This window comes from Phalacrocorax aristotelis, unplaced genomic scaffold (genome assembly GCF_949628215.1).
Source record: "Phalacrocorax aristotelis unplaced genomic scaffold, bGulAri2.1 scaffold_266, whole genome shotgun sequence".
Classification (NCBI taxonomy): domain Eukaryota; kingdom Metazoa; phylum Chordata; class Aves; order Suliformes; family Phalacrocoracidae; genus Phalacrocorax; species Phalacrocorax aristotelis.
In genome coordinates, this window is record NW_027441192.1 from 1 (window position 1) to 26,728 (window position 26,728).

At 72.7% G+C, this 26,728-nt stretch overlaps 3 protein-coding genes across 4 annotated transcripts; 1 reads left to right on the forward strand and 2 right to left on the reverse strand.

Annotated features, from left to right (window-relative positions):
* Positions 1-6: 6 nt before the first annotated feature.
* Positions 7-1,203, reverse strand: LOC142051020 (exosome complex component RRP41-like; the record flags this gene model as incomplete). Its single annotated transcript, XM_075080236.1, has 2 exons — positions 906-1,203; positions 7-87 (listed from the first exon to the last, which is right to left on the reverse strand). Coding segments are annotated over exons 1-2 (258 nt in total), but the record flags the coding sequence as incomplete, so codon positions are not given.
* Positions 1,204-1,501: 298 nt separating this feature from the next.
* On the forward strand, positions 1,502-17,390 carry LOC142051022 (5-oxoprolinase-like). Its single transcript, XM_075080237.1, has 26 exons — positions 1,502-1,707; positions 2,745-2,936; positions 3,316-3,430; positions 3,519-3,642; positions 3,735-3,930; positions 4,689-4,854; positions 4,930-5,068; positions 5,264-5,331; positions 5,403-5,671; positions 5,769-5,881; positions 7,561-7,731; positions 7,812-7,949; positions 8,990-9,128; positions 9,236-9,348; positions 10,242-10,393; positions 10,528-10,688; positions 10,774-10,875; positions 11,143-11,317; positions 13,089-13,273; positions 13,355-13,486; positions 13,598-13,732; positions 14,595-14,744; positions 15,864-16,021; positions 16,108-16,268; positions 16,349-16,446; positions 16,528-17,390. The coding sequence occupies exons 1-26, from the start codon at positions 1,534-1,536 to the stop codon at positions 16,678-16,680; spliced, it is 3,879 nt and encodes a 1,292-aa protein (XP_074936338.1). The 5' UTR covers positions 1,502-1,533; the 3' UTR covers positions 16,681-17,390.
* A 1,186-nt stretch (positions 17,391-18,576) lies between these two features.
* On the reverse strand, positions 18,577-26,457 carry LOC142051024 (sphingomyelin phosphodiesterase 5-like). Of its 2 annotated transcripts, none has more exons than XM_075080242.1 (8): positions 26,186-26,457; positions 20,302-21,320; positions 20,152-20,224; positions 19,924-20,064; positions 19,741-19,830; positions 19,549-19,612; positions 18,954-19,107; positions 18,577-18,869 (listed from the first exon to the last, which is right to left on the reverse strand). In XM_075080242.1, exons 2-8 carry the CDS (start codon positions 21,217-21,219, stop codon positions 18,774-18,776), a joined length of 1,536 nt encoding a protein of 511 aa, XP_074936343.1. In that variant the 5' UTR covers positions 21,220-21,320; positions 26,186-26,457; the 3' UTR covers positions 18,577-18,773. The 2 variants fall into 2 exon arrangements, with proteins under 2 accessions (XP_074936343.1, XP_074936342.1); XM_075080241.1 differs by lacking the exon at positions 26,186-26,457 and adding an exon at positions 25,138-25,522.
* Positions 26,458-26,728: the final 271 nt, after the last annotated feature.

Sequence of the window (26,728 nt, forward strand, 5' to 3'; positions counted from 1 at the left end):
GCGCTCGCCGGAGCTGAAGGCAGCGGTGCTGCACTGGCAGTTCACCAGCGCCCGGTCCGGCAGCGCCTTGCTGCGGGGGCCACGCGTCTGCGGGGGGAGCGGGGCGGTGGGTTTGGGGGGCACCCGGGACCCTGACGGCACGGGGAGGCTGGGTGGTCCCTAGCCCGTCTGGGCCTGGGACTGGTGGGGGGGTGGGGGAGTCCCAGGGGGGAATGGAGGGGTGCAGAGGGGGTCAGGGGGAGCCAGGGGTCTTTGGGGGATCCCAGGAAGAGCGGAGGGACCGGGGGGGTGGCAGCAGGGTATCTGGGGAGATCGGGGGAGTGGGGGTTTTGGGGGCTCGAGAGGGGCCCATGTGCAGCAGGGGGTCAGGGGAGCCTTGGGGGGGAAGGGAGGTCCCAGGGGATTTTGGAGGGGCCTGTGGAGGGTCAGAATGAGGGGGTGGGGTCAGGAGGGTCCTGAGGGGAATGGAGGGTCCTGGCGGGGGGTCAGGGGCCAGGAGGAGCCTGGGGGTAGCAAGGGGTTCCAGGGGATCCCGGGGGGAATTGAGAGGCTCTGGGGGAGCAGGGGGGTCCGGGGGGTTTCAGGACAAGTGTGGGGCGATTAGCAGGTCGAGAGGGCCATCGAGGGGAGCAGGGGGATCCCGGGGAGAATGGAGGGGCGGGGGGGAGGGGTACCAGGGGAAGTGGAGGGGGTTTGGGGGAGACAGCGGGAGCCTGGGGGGAGCAGGGGAGGTCCAGGGGGAATGGAGGGGTGGGGGGCGGTTTGGGTGGGGTCTAAGGGGGTTCAGGTGGAGTGGAGGGGCCAGGGGGAGCCTGGGGGGAGCGGAGAGGTCCCGGGGTGGGGGTCAGGGGGGTCCTGAGAGGAGCCTGGGGGGGGTCCCGTTCCTGGTGTCCATCCCCGCTCACCTCGTGCGGGCCGTAAACCACAGCCAACACCTTGGTGTTCCCCTGCTCAAGGTAGGCCGAGCCGTCGGCCTGCGCGAAGACGCCCATGCGGGCCCGGACCTTGCGGAGCTCGTCGGGCCGGCGCCCGTCCGCCCGGTACCCCTCGTCCGACAGCAGCTCCGCCGCCGCCGCCGCCATGCCGCCGATGGACTACAGCTCCCGGCGTGCACCGCGCCCCCGCGGCCTGCAGCGCCCCCGCGGCCTACAGAGCCCCCGCGGCCTGCAGCGCCCCCGCGGCCTGCAGCGCCCCCGCGGCCTACAGAGCCCGGCGGCCTACAGAGCCCGGCGGCCTACAGAGCCCGGCGGCCTACAGAGCCCGGCGGCCTACAACTCCCGGCGTGCACCGCGCGGGAAGGGGGCCGGCCGCGCCGCCTGCTGATTGGCCACGCCTTCCCCGCCCCATGCTCGCGGCTACGCCCACTGGGCGGTGCGCCCACGCTGTGGCCACGCCCCCCGTGGGGCCGGTGCTCGGTGCGGCGGCGGGAGCGGCGGTTACCGAGCCCGGGTGCGGAGCCCCGACCGAGCCCCACCGGCCCCCACCGGCCGCCTCGAGCCCTCCCCGAGCCCCCCCGAACCCCCCGGTCCCGCCATGGCGGCGGTCCCCGCTCCCGGCGGGTTCCAGTTCGCCATCGATCGCGGCGGCACCTTCACCGACGTCTTCGCCCGCTGCCCCGGCGGCCGCGTCCGCGTCCTCAAGCTGCTCTCCGAGGACCCGGGTTACGGGGACGCCCCCACCGAGGGAATCCGGCGAGTCCTGCAGGAGGTGCGGCCGCCGGAGCACCGGGACCCCCGGGAGCCCCCGGAACCTCTCCTGGGACCCCACCGGACATCCGCGGGAGCGCCCCCCGGGACCCCCCGGGACACCCCCTGCGCCACCCACAGGGACCACCCCAGGGAAGCCCCCCGGGATCCTTCCTCGGGACCTCCAGGACTTCCCTGAGACACCACCGGGACCCTCCCGCCGGGACCCCCCCCCCCGAACACCTCCCGGGATGCTCCCTCGGGACGCATGGAACACTCCCCAAAACACCCCCGGGACACCGCCAGAACCCCCTCCAGGATCCCCCCGGGACCCTCCTCGAGACCACCTCCAGGATCCCCGGGGCAGCCCTATGGGACACCCCTGGGACCCTCCCCCGGGACCCCCCCACGGGATCCCTCCTGATCCCTCCCCTGGGACACCCCCGGGACCCTTCCTTGGGACCCCCGGGACACCCCTGGGACCCTGCCGGGACCCTCCGTCAGGACCCACAGGACGCCCCTGGGAGCCCCCCCAGGACCCCCTGGAACACCACTGAGAGCCCCCCTGAGACCTCCCCTGATACCCCTCCCGAGACCCCACCAAAACCCTCCCTCGGGATGCCCCTTCTGGACCCCCCTGGCACCCCCCCAATGCCTCCCCTAGGACCTCCCCAGGCCACCCCTGAGATCCCTGTGCCCCAGCCCCTTCAGGGCCCCCCAGTGGCCTCTCCGAGGGCTGGGTGGGCTGTGGCAGCCTGGGCTGGGCTGGACCCCCTGGCTGCCGTGTGCAGGGGGGGCACAAGGGTCCACGGTGGGTCTGAGGGTCCACAGTGGGGCCAGGGGTCTGCAGTGCGGCACGAGGGTCCGCTGTGGGTCCAAGGGTCTGCCATGGGGCACCAGAGTCTGCTGTGGGGCTGAGTGTCCGTGGTGGGGCCAAGGGTCGGTGGTGGGTCCAAGGGTCTGCCATGGGGCACAAGAGTCAACGGTGGGGGCTGAGGGTCCGCGGTGGGGCCGTGGGGCTGTGGTGGGGCTGTGGGGCTGAGGCCGCGGTGCCGGCAGGAGACCGGCGTGGCGGTGCCGCGGGATCAGCCCCTGGACGCCTCCGGCATCGAGTGGATCCGCATGGGCACCACGGTGGCCACCAACGCGCTGCTGGAGCGCCGGGGCGAGCGCCTGGCGCTGCTGGTCACCCGCGGCTTCCGCGACCTCCTCCACATCGGCAGCCAGGCCCGACCCCACATCTTCGACCTGGTGAGGCCCGGCACCGCCGCGGCACCCGCGCCGGCGTGCGGTTGGCTTGGCACGTTCCCGCGACCGGCACCGTCGCGGCTCGGGGCGGCGTGTCCCCGCCTGACCCCTGCCACCCCGGCTCCGTGGGGCCCGGCGCGTCCTCTGCCCGGCGCGGACGTCCTTGGCGGCGGTGGCGGGAAGTCCCCGGGTGCCGCGGTCCCGTGAGCGCCGCTGGGCCCCCGCCACGGCCCCGCGCCAGCCCCGGCCCCGCGCCAGCCCCCGCGCGCCGCCCCGGCCGGCCGGGAGCCAGCTCCGGCGAGGCCAGCGCGTCCCCGGGTGGGGCGGCGGGGGGCTCGGTGGCCCCCGCGGTGACGCCCCCGTCCCCCCCGCCCTGGCGCAGGAGGTGGCCGTGCCCGAGGTGCTCTACGAGGAGGTGATCGAGGTGGACGAGCGGCTGATCCCGCACCAGCCCGGCTGCCGCCTCCCGGGGACGGAGACCCTCCCGCTGCTCGAAGGTGAGGACCGCCGCCACAACGGGGGGGTGTGGGGCCGGCTGGGACGCCCCCGCCGTGACCCCCCCCGGGACCCCCCGGCTGTCCCCAGGCTCCACCGGGGCGTCCCTGCTGGTGCAGCGGCCGCTGGAGCTGTCGGCGCTGCGGCGGGAGCTGGAGGGGGTGCTGGCCCGTGGCATCCGCAGCCTGGCCGTGCTGCTGCTCCACTCCTACGCGTGAGTCCGGGGGGGACTCCTGGGGCGATGGGGAGGGGGCTGCGGCCGGCCCCCCCCCCGCACCCGACGCCATTCCCGCTCTCCCCCGGCAGCTGGCCCGGCCACGAGGAGCAGGTCGGGGCGCTGGCACGGGAGCTGGGCTTCCGGCACGTCTCCCTCTCCTCCGCGGTGGCGGGCATGGTGCGGGCGGTGCCGCGTGGCTACACGGCCTGCGCCGATGCCTACCTCACCCCCTGCATCCACCGCTACCTGGAGAGCTTCCGTGCCGGCTTCACCCACCAGCTGCGGGTGAGTGGGGCCGCTGGGACCCCCCTGTGGGCGCCCGTCCCACCGGGATGCCCTGGACGGTGCCCATCCTGCTGGGGCCCCCTGGCAGTGCCTGGCCGCCTGGGACCCCCTGCATGGGCGCCCATCCCACCAGGACTGCCTCCGTGGGTACCCATCCCGCCCGGACCCCACTCCATGGGCGCCCATCTTCCCAGGACCCCCTCCATGGGCACCCCATCCCACCGAGAGCCCCTCCATGGGCACCCATCTCGCCAGGACCCCCTCTATGGGTGCCCATTCCACCAGGCCCCCCCCCCCCCCATGGGCACCTGTCCCCCCCGGACCCCCTCCATGGGTGCCTGTCCCCCCAGGACCCTCCCATGGGTGTCCATCCCACTGGGACCCCCTCCATGGGCGCCTGTCCCCCCCGGACCTCCTCCATGGGCACCCATCCCACCAGGACCCCCTCCATTGGCACCCATCCCCCCAGGACCCCTTGCATGGGCGCCCATCCCCTGGGACCCCCTGCATCAGTGCCCGTCCCCCCGGGACCCCTTCCATGGGTGCCCATCCCACCAGAACCCACTCCATGGGTACCCCATCCCACCGGGACCCCCTGGCAGCATCCATCCCACCAGCATCCTCTCACTGACACCCATCCCACTGGGATCCCCCCGTGGCACCCATCCCACCAGGACCCCCATGTGTGCCTGTCCCGGCACCCCTCCCACGGGACCCCCCTCCATGGGCACCCACCCCCACGCGCCCCCCACCCGCAGGAGGTGCCGGTGCTGTTCATGCGCTCGGACGGGGGGCTCACCCCCATGCAGCACTTCAGCGGCGCCCGCGCCATCCTCTCGGGCCCGGCCGGCGGCGTGGTGGGCTACGCCGTCACCACCTACCGCCGCGAGGACCGGCAGCCCGTCATCGGCTTCGACATGGGAGGTGAGCGGGGCCGGGGCGGGGGTCCCGCCGGGGCGGGGGTGCCGCCAGCGGGGGTGCTGAGCCGCCGCTCCCCAGGCACCTCGACGGACGTCAGCCGCTACGCCGGCGAGTACGAGCACGTCTTCGAGGCCAGCACTGCCGGCGTCAGCATCCAGGCGCCGCAGCTCGACATCAACACCGTGGCTGCCGGCGGCGGCTCCCGGCTCTTCTTCAGGTGGGGAGGGGTCTCTGGGCACCCGTGGGAGCCCGGGGGGGGCTCTGAGCACCCGTGGGAGGCCTGGGGGGCTCTGAGCACCCATGGGTGCCGTGGGCAGGACGCGCTGCGGCTCTGGGGCTCAGTGGAGCCCGGGTCCGGCTCGGCCGCGGCACAGCCGGGACCCTCGCGCTCCCACCGCCCTCTCCCCTCCAGGTCCGGGCTCTTCGTGGTTGGCCCCGAGTCGGCGGGCGCCCACCCGGGCCCAGCCTGCTACCGCAAAGGTGAGCAGGCGCGGTGCCGGCGGCCAGCGCCGCGCCGCGGTGCCGCGCTCACCGTCCCCGTCCCGGCGCAGGGGGTCCGCTGACCGTCACCGACGCCAACCTCTGCCTGGGCCGCCTGCTCCCCGAGTACTTCCCCCGCATCTTCGGGCCGGGCGAGGACCAGCCGCTGTGCCGGGAGGCGGCGGCGCGGGCGTTCCGGGAGCTGGCCGCCCGCATCGACGCCTTCCTTGCCGATGCCGGTGCCGGCGCCCACCGGCCGCTCTCGGTGGAGGAGGTGGCCATGGGCTTCGTGCGGGTGGCCAACGAGGCCATGTGCCGGCCCATCCGCGCCCTCACGCAGGTGGGGGTGGCCCCGGGGTGGGGTGGGGGTGCCGCGGGCGCCGGGTGCCGGCGCCGTCACCCCCCACCGGCGTGTGTCCCCCCACCCACTGCTGTAGGCGCGGGGCCACGACACCGCCCGCCACGTGCTGGCCTGTTTCGGGGGCGCGGGGGGACAGCACGCCTGCGCCATCGCCCGCGCCCTGGGCATGAGCAGGGTCTTCATCCACAAGTAGGTGGATCTGGGGGGGGGCTCTGAGGGGACCCCCCACCTTTACCGATGGGGGGGCTGGTCCCACCGGGGGTGCCCGGTGTCCCCCGGGGTGCGGTGCGGTGTTCCGGGCCCCTGGGTAGGTGGTGGGGGGTTGGGGGGGTGCTGGTGTCCCCTCTCCAAAGGTGAATTTGCAGGGTTTGGGGGTGCCCCGGCCACCCAGGCAGATGCATTTGGGGGTGTCTGGGTCCTCCCAGGTGGTTCCACTGGGTTTGGGGGTGCCCCAGTCCCCAGGAGGATGCATTGAGCTTCGGGGTGCCCCAGTCCCCAGGGGGTTCCCTTGGGTGTGGGGGTGCCCCCGGGTGCTGGGTTTGGGGTGCCCCATTCCCCAGACGGCTCCCTTGGGTGTGGGGGTGACCCCTTCCCCAGGCGGCTCCCTTGGCTGTGGGGGTGCCCCATTCACCAGGTGGTTCCCTTCGGTTTGGGGGTGCCCCTGGGTGCTGGGTTTGGGGGCGTCCCATTCCCCAGACGGCTCCCTTGGGTGTGGGGGTGCCCCTGGGTGCTGGGTTTGGGGGTGCCCCATTCCCCAGGCGGCTCCCTTAGGTTTGGGGGTGCCCCTGGGCGCTGGGTGTGGGGGTGCCCCATTCCCCAGACGGCTCCCTTGGGTGTGGGGGTGCCCCCTTCCCCAGGCGGCTCCCTTGGCTGTGGGGGTGCCCCATTCACCAGGTGGTTCCCTTGGGTGTGGGGGTGCCCCTGAGTGCTGGGTTTGGGGGCGCCCCATTCCCCAGACGGCTCCCTTGGGTGTGGGGGTGCCCCTGGGTGCTGGGTGTGGGGGTGCCCCATTCCCCAGACGGCTCCCTTGGGTGTGGGGGTGCCCCATTCCCCAGGAGGATCCCTTGGCTGTGGGGGTGCCCCATTCACCAGGTGGTTCCCTTCGGTTTGGGGGTGCCCCTGGGTGCTGGGTGTGGGGGTGCCCCCTTCCCCAGGCGGCTCCCTTGGCTGTGGGGGTGCCCCATTCCCCAGACGGCTCCCTTGGGTGTGGGGGTGCCCCTGGGTGCTGGGTTTGGGGGCGCCCCATTCCCCAGACGGCTCCCTTGGGTGTGGGGGTGCCCCTGGGTGCTGGGTTTGGGGGCGCCCCATTCCCCAGGCGGCTCCCTTAGGTTTGGGGGTGCCCCTGGGCGCTGGGTGTGGGGGTGCCCCATTCCCCAGACGGCTCCCTTGGGTGTGGGGGTGCCCCCTTCCCCAGGCGGCTCCCTTGGCTGTGGGGGTGCCCCATTCACCAGGTGGTTCCCTTGGGTGTGGGGGTGCCCCTGAGTGCTGGGTTTGGGGGCGCCCCATTCCCCAGACGGCTCCCTTGGGTGTGGGGGTGCCCCTGGGTGCTGGGTGTGGGGGTGCCCCATTCCCCAGACGGCTCCCTTGGGTGTGGGGGTGCCCCATTCCCCAGGAGGCTCCCTTGGCTGTGGGGGTGCCCCATTCACCAGGTGGTTCCCTTCGGTTTGGGGGTGCCCCTGGGTGCTGGGTGTGGGGGTGCCCCCTTCCCCAGGCGGCTCCCTTGGCTGTGGGGGTGCCCCCGGGCGCTGGGTCTGGCGTGCCCTGGGCGATGTGCCGGGGGGCAGGGTCCCCGGGCGCATGCCGTGCGCGGGGCGGGGGCCGGGGCGGGGGGCGCGGGCGCGGCAGCGGCGCGGGTGCCCGTCGCGCAGGTACAGCGGGATCCTCTCGGCGTTCGGGCTGGCGCTGGCCGACGTGGTGCACGAGGCGCGGGCGCCCTGCGCCCTCCGCTACGAGCCGGCCGCCTTCCCCCGCCTCGACGGGCGCATCGCCGCGCTGGAGCGCGAGTGCCGGGACGCGCTGCGGGCGCAGGGCTTCGCCGGGTGAGTGCCGGGGGTCCCGGGCCGGGGGCGGCCGGGGAGGGGGTCGCCGCGCCGCGGCGGGTGACGGGGCCGCCCCGCAGGGAGCAGATCCGCACGGAGGCTTTCCTGCACCTGCGCTACGAGGGCACCGACTGCGCCCTGATGTGCTCGGCCAAGGGCCACCCGCCCACGCCGCGCTCCTGCCGCGCCGGCGACTTCCACGCCGCGTTCACCAGCCGGTGCGTCCTGGCGCCGCGGTCCCCCTCCCCGCTGCCGTGATCCCCCCCCCCCCGGTGCCGCGATCCCCCTCCCCGCTGCCGCGGTCCCCCTCCCCGCTGCCGTGATCCCCCCCCCCCCGCTGCCGCGGTCCCCCCCCCCGCTGCCGCGGTCCCCCTCCCCGCTGCCGTGATCCCCCCCCCCCCCGCTGCCGCGATCCCCCTCCCCGCTGCCGCGATCCCCGCCCCGCTGCCGCGATCCCCCCCCCGCTGCCGCGATCCCCCTCCCGGCACCGTGATCCCCCTCTCGGCACCGTGATCCCCCTCCCGGCACCGCGATCCCCACCCCACTGCCGCAATCCCCCTCCTGGCACCATGATCCCCCTCCCCGCTGCCGCGATCCCCCTCCCCGCTGCCATGGTCCCCATCCCCGCTGCATCCTGGCACCATGATCCCCATCCCAGCACCGTGATCCCCATCCCAGCACCGTGATCCCCGTCCTGGCACCGTGATCCCCATCATGCACTGTAATCCCCATCCTGGTTCCATAATCCCATCCTGGCACCGTAATCCCCACCTCAGCACCATAATCCCTATCACGGCACCATGATCCCTGTCCCAGGACCATAGTCCCTGTCCCAGCATGATAATCCCCATCCCATCTCCATGATCCCTGTCCCAGCACTGTAATCTCTGTGTCAGCACCATAATCCCTGTACTGGTACTGTAATCCCCATCCCAGCACTGTAACTGTCATCCTGGCACTGTGATCCCTGTCCCAGCACCCTAATTTTTGTTGTGCATTATGACCCCTGTCCCGGCAGTCTGATCCCCATCCTGGCTCCATAATCCCTGTGCCAGCACCATAATCCCCATCCTGCCTCCGTAATTCTTGTCCCAGCTCCATAATCCCTGTCCCAACACCGTAATCCCCATCCCAGCTCCGCAATCCCCATCCCGGCTCCACAATCCCCATCCCGGCATGGCCGTGCCATGCCGGGGGCAGCCGGGGGGGGTCTCCCAGTGCCCCCTCACCGCAGCCGGCGCCCGCCTCTGCCCCGCAGGTACCTGGTGGAGTTCGGCTTCACCATCCCCGACCGCGCCGTGGTGGTGGACGACGTGCGGGTGCGCGGCACGGGCAGCAGCGGCGTCAGCTGCGAGACCCCCCTGCCCCCCAGCGGGAAACCGGCCCGCGTGGAGACGGTGAGGGCAGGGGGTCCCGGGGGGGGGTCCCGGGGGAGGGGGGGGGGGGGGCGTGGGGACGGGGCGTGACCCGGCATGGGGCTGGGGGCTTGGGCTGGCTCCCGCAGGTGACGCGGTGCTACTTCGAGGAGGGGTACCTGGAGACGCCGGTGTTCCTGCTGGAGGAGCTGGCCTGCGACCACGCCGTCCCCGGCCCCGCCATCATCATCGACAAGAACAGGTGGGGGGCCGGGGGGGCGGCGGGGACCCCGGGGGGGCTGGTGGGGACCCCGGGGGGGCTGGTGGGCACCTGGGGGGGTTGGTGGGATCCCAGGGAGCTGGTGGGACCCCAGGGGGCTGGTGGGAACCCCAGGGGGCTGGTAGGGACATGGGGGATGGTGGGGACCCCGGGGGCCTGGTGGGCACCTGGGGGGGTTGGTGGGGACCCCAGGAGGCTGGTGGGACCCCAGGGGGCTGGTGGGAACCCCAGCGGCCTGTGGGGACCCCGGGGGGCTGGTGGGAACCCCAGGGGGCTGGTAAAGACATGGGGGATGGTGGGGACCCCGGGGGCCTGGTGGGGACCCCGGGGGGGATGGTGGGCACCTGGGGGGGTTGGTGGGGATCCCGGGGGGCTGGTGGGAACCCCAGGGGGCTGGTAGGGACATGGGGGATGGTGGGGACCCCGGGGGGGGCTGGTGGGAACCCCGGGGGGGATGGTGGGCACCTGGGGGGGTTGGTGGGGACCCCAGGGGGCTGGTGGGACCCCAGGGAGCTGACAGGACCCCGGGGGCTGGTGGGGTCCTGGAGGGATGGGGGGGACCCCAGGGAGACAGTGGGGACCCCAGTGTGCTGGTGGGACCCCAGGGAGCTGTTGGGGAGCCAGTGGGAACCCCGCAAAGCTGGTAGGGACCGCAGGGAGTTGGTGGGGACCCCGGAGGTTTGGCAGGGACCCCGGGGGGATGGCAGGGACCCCAAGGAGCCGGTGGGGACCCTGCGGAGCCGGTGGGGAGCCAGTGAGAACCCCACAAAGCCGGTGGGGACCCTGGGGAGCTGGTGGGGACCCTGGGAAGCCAGAAGGACCCCGGGGAGCCCCATGCCCCTCCATGTCCCGGTGCCGCCGCCTGCCTCCCCCAGCACCATCGTGGTGGAGCCGGGCTGCACCGCCAGCCTCACCCGCTTCGGCGACGTCTGCATCGCCGTCGGCTCGGGCCCCCCGCGCCCCCTCGGCCCCCAGCTCGACGCCGTCCAGCTCTCCATCTTCTCCCACCGCTTCATGAGCATCGCAGGTGGGGGGGCTGCCCCCCGGCCGTGCCCGGGGCGGGGGGGCCGCCGGGGGGGGTCCCGGGAGCGCCCCGGGAGCCAGGAGGAGGGGGCAGGGGGGGTTCCCCCTTCCTGAGGGTCTGCCGCGGCCCCCCCGCAGAGCAGATGGGCCGGATCCTGCAGCGGACGGCCATCTCCACCAACATCAAGGAGCGGCTGGACTTCTCGTGCGCGCTCTTCGGGCCGGACGGGGGGCTCGTGTCCAACGCCCCCCACATCCCCGTCCACCTGGGCGCCATGCAGGAGACTGTCCAGTTCCAGGTAGGAGGGTGCATGTGTCCCCCACCCCGGCACCCCCCCGGGGACCCCCCAGGGACCTGCTCAGCCCTTCCCGGTGCCGCCGCAGATCCGTAACCTCGGTGAGGACCTGCGGGAGGGGGATGTGATCCTGAGCAACCACCCCTGCGCCGGCGGCAGCCACCTGCCCGACCTCACCGTCATCACGCCCGTGAGTGTGGGACGGGGGCGCGGGACCCCCCGCCGGGGCGCAGGACGCCTCCTCCAGGGCACAGGACCCCTCCCCGGGGCACAAGACCACCCCCCTGGGGTGCAGGACTCCTCCCCTCCCCAGGGCGCAGGACACCTCTGGGGCACAGGCCACCCCCCAGGGGCACAGGATCCCTCCCTGGGGCACAGGCCAGCCCCCCGGGGCACAGGACCCCCCCCCAGGGCGCGGGACCCCCCGGGGCGCCGGCTCAGCCCTGGCTCGCCCCAGGTGTTCTGGCCGGGCGTTGCCAGGCCCGTGTTCTTCGTGGCGAGCCGCGGGCACCACGCAGACATCGGGGGCGTCACCCCCGGCTCCATGCCCCCCCACTCCAAGGCCCTGCGGGAGGAGGGGGCTGTCTTCGTCTCCTTCAAGCTGGTGAAGGACGGCGTCTTCCAGGAGGAGGGTGGGTCTGCGTGGGGCGGCGGGGACGGGGCGGGGACCGTGGGGACACGGCAGGGACATCGGGGGGATGGCGGGGACATCGGGGGGGACGTGGCGGGGACACGGCGGGGACCGTGGGGACACGGCGGGGACATCGGGGGGACGTGGCGGGGATGCGGTGGGGACCGTGGGGACACGGTGGGGACATCGGGGGGATGGCGGGGACATCGGGGGGACGTGGCGGGGACGCGGTGGGGACTGTGGCGACACGGTGGGGACATCGGGGGGACATGGCAGGGACACGGCGGGGACCGTGGGGACACGGCGGGGACATCGGGGGGATGGCGGGGACACGGCTGGGACATCGGGGGGATGGCGGGGACATCGGGGGGACGTGGCGGGGACGCGGTGGGGACCGTGGTGACACGGCGGGGACATCGGGGGGACGTGGCGGGGATGCGGTGGGGACCGTGGGGACACGGTGGGGACATCGGGGGGATGGCGGGGACATCGGGGGGACGTGGCGGGGACGCGGTGGGGACTGTGGCGACACGGCGGGGACATCGGGGGGACATGGCGGGGACACAGCGGGGACCGTGGGGACACGGCGGGGACATCGGGGGGATGGCGGGGACATCGGGGGGACGTGGCGGGGACGCGGTGGGGACTGTGGCGACACGGCGGGGACATCGGGGGGACATGGCGGGGACACAGCGGGGACCGTGGGGACACGGTGGGGACATCGGGGGGATGGCGGGGACATGGTGGTGACAGTGGGGGCACGGTGGGGATGGCAGGGACATGGTGATGGTGTGAGGGGAACGGCAGGGACGTGGTGCAGATACGGTGGGGACAGCAGGGATGGGGTGGGGATGCGGTGGGGACAGCACGGACGTGGTGGGGACATGGTGGGGATGTGGTAGAGGAGTCAGGGATGTGGTGGGGACACATTGGGGGAGGCAGGGACACGGCAGGGATGCAGTGGGGATGTCAGGGATGCGGTGGGGAGGCGGTGGGGACGGCAGGGACGTGGTGGGGACACGTTGGGGGTGGCAGGGATGTGGTGGGGAAATCAGGGATGTGGTGGGGACACATTGGGGGTGTCAGGGACACAGCAGGGACGCAGTGGGGCTGTCAGGGATGTGGTGGGGATCCGGTGGGGATCATGGGACTGGTGGGGAGTGGTGGGGACGCCAGGGATGCGGTGGGGACATGGTGGGGATATGGTGGGGATGTCAGGGATGCGGTGGGGAGTGGTGGGAACAGCAGGGACGTGGTGGGGACATGGTGGGGATGCCAGGCACGCGGTGGGAACACGGTGGGGATGTCAGGGATGTGGTGGGGAGTGGTGGGAACAGCAGGGACGTGGTGGGGACATGGTGGGGAGGCGGTGGGGATGCCAGGGACGCGGTGGGAACGCGGTGGGGATGGCAGGGACGTGGTGGGGACGTGGTGGGGTTGGCGGGGACATGGTGGGGATGGCGGGGACATGGTGGGGATGTCAGGGATGCAGTGGGGATGGCAGGGACGTGGTGGGGACACGTGGGAGGCAGGGATACATCAGGGACGCAGTGGGGATGTCAGGGATGCGGTGGGGATGGCAGGGACGTGGTGGGGACACGTGGGAGGCAGGGATGCATCAGGGACGCAGTGGGGATGTCAGGGATGCGGTGGGGAGGCGGTGGGGACGGCAGGGACGTGGTGGGGACACGTTGGGGGTGGCAGGGATGCGGTGGGGATGCGGTGCGGGTGGCAGGGACGCGGTGGGGCCGGGCTGACTCGACCCCCCGCAGCGGTGACGGAGGCCCTGATGGCGCCGGGCCGCATCCCGGGCTGCAGCGGGACCCGGAACCTGCGGGACAACCTGTCGGACCTGCGGGCGCAGGTGGCCGCCAACCAGAAGGGCATCCAGCTGGTCACCGAGCTCATCCGCCTCCACGGCCTCCCCGTCGTCCAGGCGTACATGGGCCACATCCAGGTGGGACGCGCCGCCCCCCCGGCCCCCCCCACCCGGCCCCCCGCGGCCCCCCGGCCCCGCCGTGACGCCCGCCGCCCCCAGGCCAACGCCGAGGTGGCCGTGCGGGAGATGCTGAAGGGTTTCGCCGCGCGCTGGGGCACGGCGGTGGAGGCCGAGGACCGCATGGACGACGGCTCGCCCATCCGGCTGCGGGTGCAGGTGGACCCCCAGGAGGTGAGCGGGCGGCCGCGGATGCTGGGGATCCCTGCCCCAGCCCGGGGTGGGGCTCGGGGGAACCCCCCGGCTGCGGGGGACAGCACACAGGGTCACCCCTCGTCCCCGCAGGGCAGTGCCGTCTTTGACTTCTCGGGCTCGGGGCCGGAGGTGTACGGGAACTGCAACGCCCCCCGCGCCATCACCCTCTCGGCCCTCATCTACTGCCTGCGCTGCATGGTGGGCCAGGACATCCCCCTCAACCAGGTGGGTGCAGGACCCCCGCCTGGGGACCCCCGGCCGCTGCACACCCTGCTGCAGGACCCTCGGGCTGGGAGACCCTGGCTGCTGCACCCCCCAGCTCCAGGACCCCCCCGTTGGGGGACCCCCGTCTGCAGCACCCCCTGGCTGCAGGACCCCTGGGGCTGTGGGACCCCCTGGGGCTGTGGGACCCCCTGGGCTGTGGGACCCCCGTCTGCTGCACCTCCGGGCTGTGGGACCCTCCAGCTGTGGGAACCCCAGGGCTGGGGCATCCCTGAGCTGCAAGACCCCTTAGGACTGTGGGACCCCCGGGCAGTTGGACCCCTGTCTGCTGCACCCCCTGGCTGCAGGACCTTGGGCCGTGGGACCCCCAAGCTGGGAGACCCCCAGCTGCCACAGCCCTGGACTTTGGGACCCCCAGGGCTGTGGGACCCCCAGCAGCAGGCCACCCCTGGGCTGTGGGACCCCCTAGGCCTGTGGGACACCCCCAGGGCTGCAGGACCCAGGGCTTTGGGACCCTCTGGGCTCTGGGACCCCCAGGCTGCAGGACCCCCTGTGCCCCCCCATCAAGTGGGGCAGAGCCCCCAGAGGAGCCCCGGGTGGGCACTGTGGGGGGAGCTGCCAGCTAGTGCTGGCCCTGGGGGGCTCAGGGCTATGGGGCAGGGGGGCTGGACTCCCCTCCCCTGGTGTGTGGGGTCCCAGGCCCCTGCTCCCCCTGGGCAGGAAGGTGGGGGGCTCAGGGTGCTGCCCCCTAGGGCAGGGAGCCGTGGGTCTGGGGTGGGGGGAGCAGAGGGGTGCCTGTGGGGCAGCAGCTGCCCCCCAGTCCCCCAGGTGTGGGGCCAACGGGCCGTCTGCCCCCCTGCCCCAGGGCTGCCTGGCCCCCGTGAGGGTCGTCATCCCCAAGGGCTCCATCCTGGACCCCTCGCCTGAGGCCGCCGTGGTGGGGGGCAATGTCCTGACCTCCCAGCGCGTGGTGGACGTCATCTTCAGAGCCTTCGGCGTCTGCGCCGCCTCCCAGGTAGGGGCCGGGGTGACAGGGGGTCCGGGGGGCCTGGGGTCGGGAGGGGTCCCAGGGGTTGGGGGTCTGGAGTGCCGGGGGTCTGGAGTGCCGGAGGTCTTGGGGGTCAGGAGTCCCAGGCTGCCAGGCATCAGGGGTCCTGGGGGGTCCTCGGACACTGGGAGTCCGAGGTTCTCAGGGGTCTGGGGTGCTGGGGGTTAGGGGTCCCAGGGGTTGGGGTCCTTGAGTGCCCTGGGGGTCCCAGGTGGTGCAGGTCCCATGGTGCCAGGGGTCTGCGGTGCTGGGGGTCCCAGGGGTCGGGGGACCCAAGGGTCAGTAGTTCTGGGGGGGCGGTCTGGGGTCTGGAGTCCCAGGGTTTGGGGTCCAGGGTGTCAGGGGTCCTGGGGGGTCAGAAGTCCTAGGGTCCTGGGGTTCTGGGTCTTGGGGATCCTGGGGGTCAGGGGCCCTGGGCTGCCCGGAGTCTGGGGTTCCAGGGATTGGGAACCCCAGGGGTCTGGGGTGCCGGGGGGTCCTGGGGTGCCAGGACTTGGGGGTCCCAGGGGTCAGGGGCGCCGGGGAGTCCTGGGTGCCAGGGCTTGGGGGTCCCATGGGTCAGGGGCGCCGGGGAGTCCTGGGGTGCCAGGGCTCAGGGATCCCAGGGGTGTGGGGTGCCAGGGGGTTCTGGGGTGCCAGGGCTCAGGGATCCCAGGGGTGTGGGGTGCCAGGGGGTTCTGGGGTGCCAGGGCTCAGGGGTCCCAGGGGTGTGGGATGCCGGGGGATTCTGGGATGTGAAGGCTCGGGGGTCCCAGGGTTGTGGGGAACCAGGGGGTCCTGTGGTGCCAGGGCTCAGGGGTCCCAGGGGTCAGGAGTGCTGGGGGGTCCTGGGGTGCCAGGACTTGGGGGTCCCATGGGTCAGGGGCGCCAGGGAGTCCTGGGGTGCCAGGGCTTGGGGTCCCAGGGGTCAGGGGTGCTGTGGGGTCCTGGGGTGCCAGGACTTGTGGGTCCCAGGGGTCAGGGGCGCCAGGGAGTCCTGGGGTACCAGGGCTTGGGGTCCCAGGGGTCAGGAACGCTGGGGGTCAGACTCCCCGGCTGGGGGCACGGGGGCCCCCCACCGCCCACCGCCCTCCCGTGTGCCCTCAGGGCTGCATGAACAACGTCACGTTCGGGAACGAGCGCGTGGGGTACTACGAGACGGTGGCGGGGGGCGCGGGGGCCGGCCCGCGCTGGCACGGCCGCAGCGGGGTGCACACCCACATGACCAACACCCGCATCACCGACCCCGAGATCCTGGAGCAGCGGTGGGTGCCGGGGCGCGGGGGGAGCGCGGGGGGCTGCCGGGGCCCCCCCGGGACCGACCCCATCCCCCGTGTCCTCCCGCCGCCAGGTACCCCGTGGTCCTGCAGCGCTTCGAGCTGCGGCGGGGTTCGGGGGGCGCGGGGCGCTGCCGGGGGGGCGACGGCGTCATCCGGGAGCTGCTCTTCCGCGACGACATGGTGCTGTCGGTGCTGAGCGAGCGCCGTGCCGTCCGCCCCTATGGCCTGCAAGGTGAGCGGGGACCCCCGCGGCCCCCCACCGCCACCCCACGGCCCCCCACGCCCCCTGAACCCCCCTGCTCTGCCGCTTAGGGGGCAGCCCTGGCGCCCCGGGGCTCAACCTGCTGCTGCGCCGCGACGGCCGAACCATCAACCTGGGCGCCAAGACCTCGGTGCCGGTGGAGCCGGGGGTGAGCGCCGCGCCAGACGCCCCCCTCCGCGCCCCCCAGCCCCCCCGCCCCCCCTGACGCCCCGTCTTCTCCCCGCTGCAGGACGTCTTCCGCCTGCAGACCCCCGGCGGGGGCGGCTTCGGCTCCCCCGGGGACGGGGGGGACCCCGAGGAGGCCGCGGAGCCGCCGGCGTCCCGGAGCTTCGCCGAGCGCGGGAGCGTCTTCGAGTACCGGCGGGCGCAGGAGGCCGTCTGAGGGTCCCTGCCCCACAGGCTGGCGGCCGTGGGGCAGCCCCGGCCCCGGCTACGCATGCCCCGTGGGGCAGCCCCCACCTTAGGTACGCACGCCCCGTGGGGCAGTCCCCCAACCCCAGAGAGGTACACGCTGTGGGGCAGCCCCACGGCTCCTAGATACGCACAGTCTATAGGGCAGCCCCCCCAACCTCAGATACGCACAGTCCGTGGGGCAGCCCCCCCTGCCCCAATGCACACTCCCCCCTAGTCCCAGCTATGCACACTCTATGGGGCAGCCCCCCTCCCTTCCTAGATACGCACAGTCTATAGGGCAGCCCCCCAACTCCCAACGCGCACATTCCGAGGGGAAGCCCCCCCAGACCCAGCTATGCACATTCCGTGGGGCAGCCCACACAACCCCAGCTATGCACACCCCAAGGGGCATCCCCCCCCATCTCCACGATCCCCACCCCGGGGCAGAGAGGACCCGAGGGTCACCCCACCGTGGGGCAGGGCTCAGGCTCCGCAGTGGGGCAGCCGCTCCTCCCGTGGGCTCCAACGCTTCTGCCTCACAGACCCATGCTTGGGGCTCGGCCCCTTCGGCCGGGGGGTGGGGGGCAGGGGGACCCCTGCCCTGCACCCCCCAGGTGAAGGGGCTGAGCCCCGGGCATGGGGGGTCTCCCCCCACCCTCCCCCCAGCGCAGTGCCTTCCAATAAACGAGCCGCCGGGCCCTTTCTGCGTGGCCGTGTGTGGGGGGGGCTGGCCAGGGGTCCCCAAGGGTCCCTGCCACCAGCTCCTGGGGTCCCCGCGGTGCCATTGCCCCCCCGCCTCAGTTTGGGGGCTGCAGTGGGGCTGGGACAGGCTCGGGGCATGTGTGGGGCTGGGCCTGGCTCCTGGAGTGCTGCGCCTGCACGGGGACCTGGGGACCCCCATGCGCCCACCCCAGCTGCAGCGCCCAGTGAATGCCCCGTGCAGCACCCTGCACCCCATGGGATGCCCCATGCAGCACCCTGTGCAGCACCCAGCACCCGTGCACCACCCCATGCAGCACCCTGTGCAGCACCCCTTGCAGCACCCAGTGTCCCATGCAGCACCCCGTGCAGCACCCAGTGCCTCACGCAGCACCCAATGCGCCACGTAACACCCTGTGCAGCACCCAGCACCCATGCACCACCCTGTGCAGCACCCCATGCAGCACCCAGTGCCTCATGCAGCACCCTGTGCAGCACCCAGCACCCATGCACCACCCTGTGCAGCACCCCATGCAGCACCCAGTGCCTCATGCAGCACCCCGTGCAGCACCCAGCACCCCATGCAGCACCCAGCACCCTATGCAGCACCCAGCACCCCATGCACCACCCTGTGCAGCACCCCATGCAGCACCCAGCACCCCATGCAGCACCCAGCACCCTATGCAGCACCCAGCACCCCATGCAGCACCCAGTGCCTCATGCAGCACCCTGTGCAGCACCCAGCGCCCCATGCATCACCCAGTGCCCCCTGCAGCACCCAGCACCCGCTGCAGCACCCAGTGACCCAGAGGGCGAGGGGGGCTCTGGGATGGGGGGGGCGCGTGGTGTGGCCCAGGGGCTGTGGGGTGTGCTGGGGGTCCCCTCCCTGTGTGGGCCATGGGGGGTGCTGGGGGCGGGTGGCGCTGGGTGTCATCGTCCTCGCCCACCTGTGACCATGGATGGGCTCCACCAGCCCCACCCGTCCCATGGCCGCAGGGCCTGGGGGGGGTCTGGCCGCCCCATTGCCCTGGAAATGGGGGTGGGGGGCAGCCCTGACACACACCGTGGGGCCGGCACCGGCACGGCACCGGCACAGCACAGCACGGCAAGACACTGGCACGGCGCCGGCACAGCACGGCATGGCACCAGCACGGCACCGGCACGGCACCGGCACGGCACCACCGGCTGCGCTCGAGGCCTTTATTTTGCTCCAGTTGCTAAAACGGCGGCTGGTGCCAGCCCTGCCGGAGCGTGGCACCCAGGGGCTGTGGCGGCGGGCGCAGCCATGCTCCGCGGTGGCCCTGGGACCCCCCACACGGGGTGCCGGCCCCCCTCACACATCGGTGCCAGTGCTGGCTCTGGTGCCGGGGATGCGCCGGTGGCTCAGGGGGCCACGGGGTCCACCTCGAGCCGCAGGGCCACGGGCAGGTGGTCGGAGCGGGTGGCCAGCTGGGTGATGGCGGAGACCCCCACCACCTCCTGCCGGGGGAGAGGGGCCGTCAGGGCCGGGGTGGGGGGTGCAGGGGGCACAGGCACCCCTCGCCCCGCCGCGCCGGCACTCACCGTCCGCAGCGGCACGGCCCCGCGGTGCTGCCGGTACAGGATGTAATCCACGCGCCGGCCCTGCCAGGGGCCGGGGGCTGCCGGGTCGGGCTGCCCGCTGGAGAGGATCGGGCCCGCCAGGTACTGCTGCCGCCCCACCGGCTGCGAGAGGGTCCTGCGGAGCGGGGACACCGTGGCACGGGGACATGGTGGCATGGGGACATTGGGACATGGTGGCACAAGGCCATGGTAGCACAGGGACACAGTGGCATGGGGACATGGGGACACACTGACACATGGGCATAAGGGCATGAGGACATGGTGGCACAGGGACACGGTGGCATGGGGACATGGGGACACACTGACACATGGACATAAGGGCATGAGGACATGGTGGCACAGGGACATGGTGGCATGGGGACGCAGTGGCACAGGGCTGGAGGGACCCCGCTGCCGGTGTCACCTCCTCCCCGGGCAGGTCCTTGGGCTGGAGCATCTCCCCTCCCATGCCCTGGGGCTGCGGGTGGCCTTTCCCACAAGACCCCAGGCTGTCCCCCTCCATGTCCCCCCCCGTCCCCTCCCATGTGTCCCCTCATGTCCCCTGTGTCCCCGTCACCTCTTCAGCTTCTCTGGGGTGGACACGGGCTCCTCATAGATCTTCAGGTAGTTGAGCAGGGTCCCTGTGCCCATGGGGATGGGGACAGGCAGGGTGGTCAGCGGGACCCCCGCCACATCCCCCCCTGGGGCTGGGGACAAGGGTGCCCCGGGGAGGGACCAGGGAGGGGGCGGGGGGGGACACCAGTCCCACCTATGGCCCAGGGCGCGTCCTGCCCGGGCCCCTGGCGGCAGGGGTCCCGGTACACCTCGAAGAGCTGGTGCCTCTGGTTGAGCTCGTCACCTGCGGGGAGGGGGACACGTCTGCTCCGTCACCCCCCCCGACAGCAGACACACCCCCCCCGTGTGTGTGTCCCCGCCCCGGTCACCCCCAGACCTCGGGAGCAGTTGTCGAAGTTGAGGTCGCCGCAGAAGACGTCGAAGGCCACCACGTCCCCGCGCTCCTCCTGCGCGTCCCGGAATTGCTCCAGCCACCGCAGCCCCAGCGTCAGCTGCATGTCCCGGATGGCGGCATCGGCTGCGGTAGGGGGGGACACGGCGTCACCCCCCCCACCCCAGCACCGCCGGGACCCCCACCCCGCTCTGCAGCGGGTGCTCCCCTCACCTGCGGGCGCCTGGAGGTGGGTGCAGCCGATGTAACCCACAACCCTCCGCCCCTGCGCCGAGCCCAGCAGCACCTGGTGGGGACGCAGCACCCTCAGCGCGGTGACCCCGGCAGGGGCAGGCAGCGCCGTGCCCGCCACCCGCGGCTCACCTGCACGGCCAGCACGCCCTTGGCGGCCAGGGCGTCCTCGCGGGCGCCGTTGGGGAAGGCCTGGTAACGCGCCGCCAGCAGCGGGTAGCGGCTGGCCACGAAGAGCCCACTGTCGAGCAGCTTCAGGCGGCCGCCCCGCAGCCCCCGGGCACCCACCTCGGAGAGGACGTGTGGGAAGGTGCCCCCCAGCTGCCGGCGCAGGCTGGCGGCGGCGCCCGCCTCGAACACCTCCTGCAGGCAGATGAAGTCGGCGTCCGGTGGGAAACGCTCGGACAACACAGCCGGCGCGGGCTCGGCCGCCTCCACCGGCGCGGGCCCGGCCGCCTCCTCCGGCATCTCCACCGCCACACTGGCGGGGTGCTGCCACGTGGTGGAGAGGGTCCCACCATAGCCGTTGGCCTCGCCGCGCCACGGCTCGATCAGGCTGGCGTGGTTGCCGCGGCGTTCCGGCAGCGCCGGGGCCAGGTGGCCGGCGATATAGTTGGCGCGCTGCGGCGTCTGCCCCAGGTTGCTGAACTTGGCCAGGCCGCTGGGCAGCAGGCAGACGTTGGCGCTGACGAAGGTGAAGGTCCGGCGCTGCTGCAGGTCCCACAGCTCCGCTGGCGCCGTGCCCGCCGTGTACTGGTAGACGAAGGGCCGCCGCGCCGCCTGCACCGGCAGCCACAGCAGCAGCCCCAGCACGGCCAAGGGCAGCGAGAGCAGCACCAGGGCGATGTACGCCAGCCCGGCCAGCGCCTGCCTGGTGCAGCCGCGGCACCGTCCGCACCGCCTCTGCTGCTGCCCGCTCTGCTCCGCCGTCGTCGGCCGCAGGTCGAGGAGGCTGTTGATGGCCCAGGAGCTGGGGGCCAGCAGCCCCAAGGCCAGGCCATCCAGGGCCGCCAGCGCCCGGTTGGGGAAGGGGGACACCGGCAGCAGCATGGCCGGGGGCGTATGGGGCGCCGGGGGGTCGGGCAGGGGTCTGAGGGGGAGCGCGACGTCCCCCTGCTCCTGCCCGGCGCCTCCGGTGCAGCCGGCACGACCTGCGGGAGAGAGACCTCGGCTCAGGGGTGGCGGGGACGGTGCGGTGGGAGCGGGACGTCCCCCCCTCCCAGCCGCCACCGTGGGAACTTCCCACGGCCGGGACCATCCCACGCGTCCCTGGCTCCGCCGGGAGCGGAGCGAAAGCACTGCAGGGTGGGGGGTGGGGGTGGCACGGCTGAATCGGGGCTGCCGGCCCCCCTCCCCGTCCCGGCGGGCTCCCCGTGGGGTCCCCAGCACCCCCAAAGCCACGCCCGGCAGGTACAGCCCGGTGGCCCCGGCACCGGCCGCCCTCGCCCCCCGCCCCCGCGCTGGCTCCTGTCCCGCGCCGGGACCCCGCTCACCTGCCCGCCGGGATCGGGGGGGGCTCCGGGGCTGCCGTCCCCCGCGCCGCTGTCCGCGGGAGCCCTGCCGGCGCGGCACACGACTGAGCCGCGGCCAGGTCAGCCCCGGCGAGGCGGGGACCGGCCGGCCTGGCCCGACGGGTTCCCCGGCGCCTCCGTGCCCCACGGCCGTGCCGCGGGCCGGGAACCGGCTCCTCGGCCGACACCTCCCGCCGCCGCCTGCCGCGTCCTGCCCCTCACCCGGGGCTGGTGACTCCTGCCTGACTCGGCCGGACTCTGCCGCCGCACGCCACCGGCAGCCCGGCGTCCTGCCCTCCCGCACCCGCTCCCAGCGTGGGATGGGGCTGCTGGGGTCACTGGGGTCACTGGGGGTGCTGGGAACGGTGGGGTCGCTGGGGACACTGGGGGTGCTGGGAACGGTGGGCTCACTGGGGCTGCTGGGACACTGGGGTCACTGGGGATGGTGGGGACAGGACACATGGGGGTCACTGGGGTCAGTGGAGATACTGGAGTCACTGGGGTCACTGGTCAAATGGGGGTCACTGGGGAGGCTGGGGTCACTGGACACTCGGGGGTCACTGGGGAGGCTGGGGTCACTGGACACTTGGGGGTCACTGGACACGGGGTCAACGGGACCAAGTGTGGCCTGATGAAGTTTGCAGATGACACCAAGTTGAGTGGGGAAGCAGACACTCCAGCAGGGAGAGCTGCTCTGCAGGGAGATCTGGATAGGCTGGAAGAGTGGGCCAGCAAGAAACATGAAGTTCAACAAGGTCAAGTGTAAGGTCATGCACCTGGGAAAACATAATCCAGGAGTGCAGCCCAGACTGGGATCCACCTGGCTGGAGAGCAGCTCTGTGGAAAGGGACCTGGGGGTCCTGGTGGGCAGGAAGCTCAACATGAGCGAACAGTGGCTGCTGCGGCCAAGAAGGCCAACAGGATGCTGGGTTGCATCAAAAAGGGCATCGCCAGCAGAGATAAAGAAGTCATCATCCCGCTCTACTCAGCGCTTGCCAGGCCACACCTGGAGTACTGTGTGCAGTTCTGGTCCCTGCTATACAGAAAAGATGTCGACAGGCTGGAAGGGGTCCGGAGAAGGGCCACCAGGATGATCAGAGGACTGGGAAGCTGCCATACGAGGATAGGCTGGGAGAGCTGGGTTTGTTCAGCCTTGAGAAAAGGAGGCTCAGAGGGGATCTCATCACCACGTACCGGTACTTAAGGGGCAGCTACAAAGGAGACAGAGACTCCCTTTTTACACGGAGTCCCATGGAGAGGGCAAGGGGGAATTGGACACAAGCTGCTCTTGGGGAGATTCCGACTGGACACGAGAGGGAAATTTTTCCCAGTGAGGACAGTCACCATTGGAATAATCTCCCCAGGGAAGGGGTTGACTCGGCCACATTGGAGACTTTCAAGAATTGTCTGGACAGGGTGCTGGGCCATCTTGTCTAGACTGTGCTCTTCCTGGAGAGGTTGGACTAGATGATCCCTGAGGTCCCTTCCAACCTGTGATTATGGGATTCTGTGACACACGGGGGTCACTGGGAATGCTGGGGACACTGGGTTCACTGGACATATGGAGGTCACTGGGGATGCTGGGGTCACTGGGGTCACAGGGGTCACTGGGGATGCTGGGGACACTGGAGTTGCTGGGGACACTGGGCTCACTGGGGACACTGGGCTCGCTGGGAATGCTGGGGACACTGGAGTCGCTGGGATGACTGGGGCACAGGGGTCACTGGGGGCATTGGGGACAGTGGAGGTACTGGAGTCACTGGGGTCACTGGGAATACAGGGGTCACTGAAGATGCTGGGGACACTGGGGGTGCTGGCGACACTGGGGTTGCTGGGCTCACTGGGGACACCCCGGTCACTAGGGGTGCTGCCACGGTGGGCCTCGGGGTGCCCGCCTCCCAGGGTCCTGCGCTGCCCCCGGCCGTGGGGGCTGCCCCCCACTCGCCCCCTGGCTGTGGCTGCTCCAGCTCCGGCCCATCCCAAGGCACCAGCCACGACACAGGGATCCCAGTGGGGCCGGGCTGGTCAGCGGCGTCCCAGGCTCTCCAGCGGGGCCTCGGCTCTGTGCCCTGTCCCACCATGGGGGGGCCCTTGGGCAGGACCTCTGGGGTCCCCCCACTCTGGGCCATGGCCGTGGGGCAGGATGCCCACCACGCCAGGCACCTGGTCCTGCTCCGCGGCGGGAGCCTGGCCCGTCGCTCTGCCCCACAGCGCCGTGGGCGGCACGTGCGGGCACCGGGTGACTCAGACCAGATCCCGGCACCTCCCGGCTGCTCAGGCACCCCCGACTCCCACGGGAAGGCAATTTACCATCACGGGAGCGTGAGTGTGCGGGGCCCGGCTGGGAGTGGCACCTCCGGCACGGCGGCAATGGGACCGTGCCGGGGTCCCCACGTCCCCCCCCGGCCCTCACACGGAGGGGGTCGGTGCAGGTGGCTGCTGTGGGCATCGATGCCACTGCACTGGCGGGGTCTGCCCTGGTAGCGGCGGGCAGCAGGAGCTGCCCCATGGTGCCAGCAGCGGGCAGGAGGGGCAGGCTGAGGGCAGGAGGGGTGGGCAGCAGGCAGGAGGTGCCAGCAGCGGGCAGGAGGTGCAGGCTGAGGGCAGGAGGGGTGGGCAGCAGGCAGGAGGTGCCAGCAGCGGGCAGGAGGTGCAGGCTGAGGGCAGGAGGTGTGGGCAGCAGGCAGGAGGTGCCAGCAGCAGGCAGGAGGTGCAGGCAGTGGACAATGTTCTCGCAGGTGCTGTGGTCATCGTGCCCATGGTGCTGGCAGCAGGCAGCAGCATTGCACCTGCAGTGCTGGCAGCAGCAGCAAGCATTGCCCCACGGTGCAGGCATCGTGCCCCATGGCACAGGCAGCAGCAGCAGGTGTTGCCCCACGGCGCTGGAAGCGGCAGTGGATGTTGCCCCACGGTACAGGCATTGCCCCACAGCGCAGGCAGCAGCAGCAGGTGTTGCCCCATGGCGCTGGAAGCGGCAGTGGATGTTGCCCCACGGTACAGGCATTGCCCCACAGCGCAGGCAGCAGCAGCAGGTGTTGCCCCACGGCGCAGGCATTGCCCCGCGTTGCTGGCAGCTTTGCCGCCGCACGCAGGACCCCGAGTGCCGTGTTTGCCCAGCAGCCGGCTCCGGGAGGGTGCGGCGGCCGAGCCCTCCCTGCTGCTGGGCGCTGCCTGTGCCACGCTGCCCAGCACCTCCGGCCCAGCCCTGCCCTCGGCGGTGGCCTTTGGTGGCCAGGGGGCGAGCGGCACCGTGCCCCAGTGCTGTCGGTGCGGCTCCCCTCCCCGAGGGCCAGGCAGTCCCCGAGCTGCCCGCGCTGGCTCCCTGCCCGTGCCGGCTCCCTGCCCGCGCTGGCTCCCTGCCCGTGCCATCCCACCCACCGCCGTCTGCGCCGCTCCCTGTGGCCACGCCACATCCCCCGTCCCCGGGAGCGGGGGTGGGGTGGGGGGCCCAGCTCACCTCTGTGCCCCGTGGCGCTGGGGGCCATGACCAACGGCACCCACACCTCCGCCTCTCCGGAGGGGGCCGTCACCGCCGTCACCTCAATGCCACCGTCCGCTCGGGGCCACCGCGTGCTGGGCTCGCCACAGGCTCGGCACGCCGCTGCCGGTACCGGGAGCTCAACAGGTCACGACCTGCTCGCTGCCGTGCCGGACCGGGCTCCAACCAGCTCTGTCCCCGGCCGTGCCCGGCTGCCATCCGCCCTGGGCCAGCCGGCCGGCCGCATTCCTGCCGTGGGTGCGTGGCAAACACCTCCTGCCACTGCCGGCCCCGGCAGCCCCTGCCTCCCACCTCTGCGCCGCCGGTGCCGTGCCACCGGCCGCGTGCCGGCACACCGCAGGCCGGGGAGCGTGTGGGCAAGGGTTGGGCAGCGGCGGCGGGCAGGGCAACCAGCGGCAGCCGCCGAGCTGCTGCTGCTGCACCTTGCCCGGTGAACACCCATGACTGGTTTTCCCAGGGCTGTAACCCCTTGTCCGCCGCGTCCTGCCGGAGCAGCCCGCGGGCGCGCCAGGGCCCTGCCAGGGCTGTGGCTGCGAGGATGAGGAGGGGAGGGTCGAGCGAGGAAGCACCTGGGAGGGATCACAGCCGCCTCCGCCGGTGCCGCGGGGCTGAGCCACCCTGCCTGAAGCCACCGCGGTGCTGCCAGGCCATGGCATGGGGGGGCAGGCCCCCAGGTCCCACAGCCCTCCACCGCAGCGGCTCCCACCCCTCTGCCGAGTGCCGTCACCCACGCCGCGCTCCCCCACCGCCATTACCCTCCGGCTGTGCCGGTGCCAGCGGGGGGGGTGGCAGGGCACTCCCCACCACCCTCCTTCCCCCAGCAGCATTGCCGGCATCTCCCACCCCGGGGAGGGCAAACGCCGCAGCCCCAGCTCCACCATGGCAGCGGTGCCAGCAGCACAGGGCTGCGCACAGTGGGGCAGGAGCGGAATGACCCCCCCCCTCGTCCCCCTCGCCTTGCGCAGACCCCAGCATGGGGGTCCAGACCACCCCCCCTTCCACCTACCTGGGTGCTGGCGTGTGCACCCGCGCGTGGGGCACCGTCTCGGCGCGGTCAAGTCCTGCGCGTCAGGGCAGGTGGTTCCCCCGTAGCCAACCCTGAGCTGATCCGTTTCCTGCTGCCGCTTCCCCTTCCTGCCACTGGCAGTTCCCCTCCAACACCCCGCGCCGGTTTGACCCCTTCCGCACCCCCGGCCGGGGTCCTCCGCCGGTGCCCCGGCACCCCCTGGCACGCCCCGGCACGAGGGTCCCCGCCGGCCATGGGGGGACTCCCCGCCAAGGCCCTGAGCCGGCTACGCCATGGGGTGGGGGGGATGCCGGGGGCAGACCTTGGGCAGGGGCACGAGGGGTTGAGGGTCAAACCCCTCGGGGCTGTGCCCCATCCTGGCGCCACGTGTGTCGCCGGTGCCGATTTCCAGCTCTCACTTCCGCATCCAACCGCAACCGAAAGGAAAACGCGGCCTTGACCGCAGCGTGACCTCCCCCGTCGCAGCACGGCTGCCTGTGCCGCTGCCCACGGCCCTGCGCACCGCTGCCGGTGCCCCGGCGT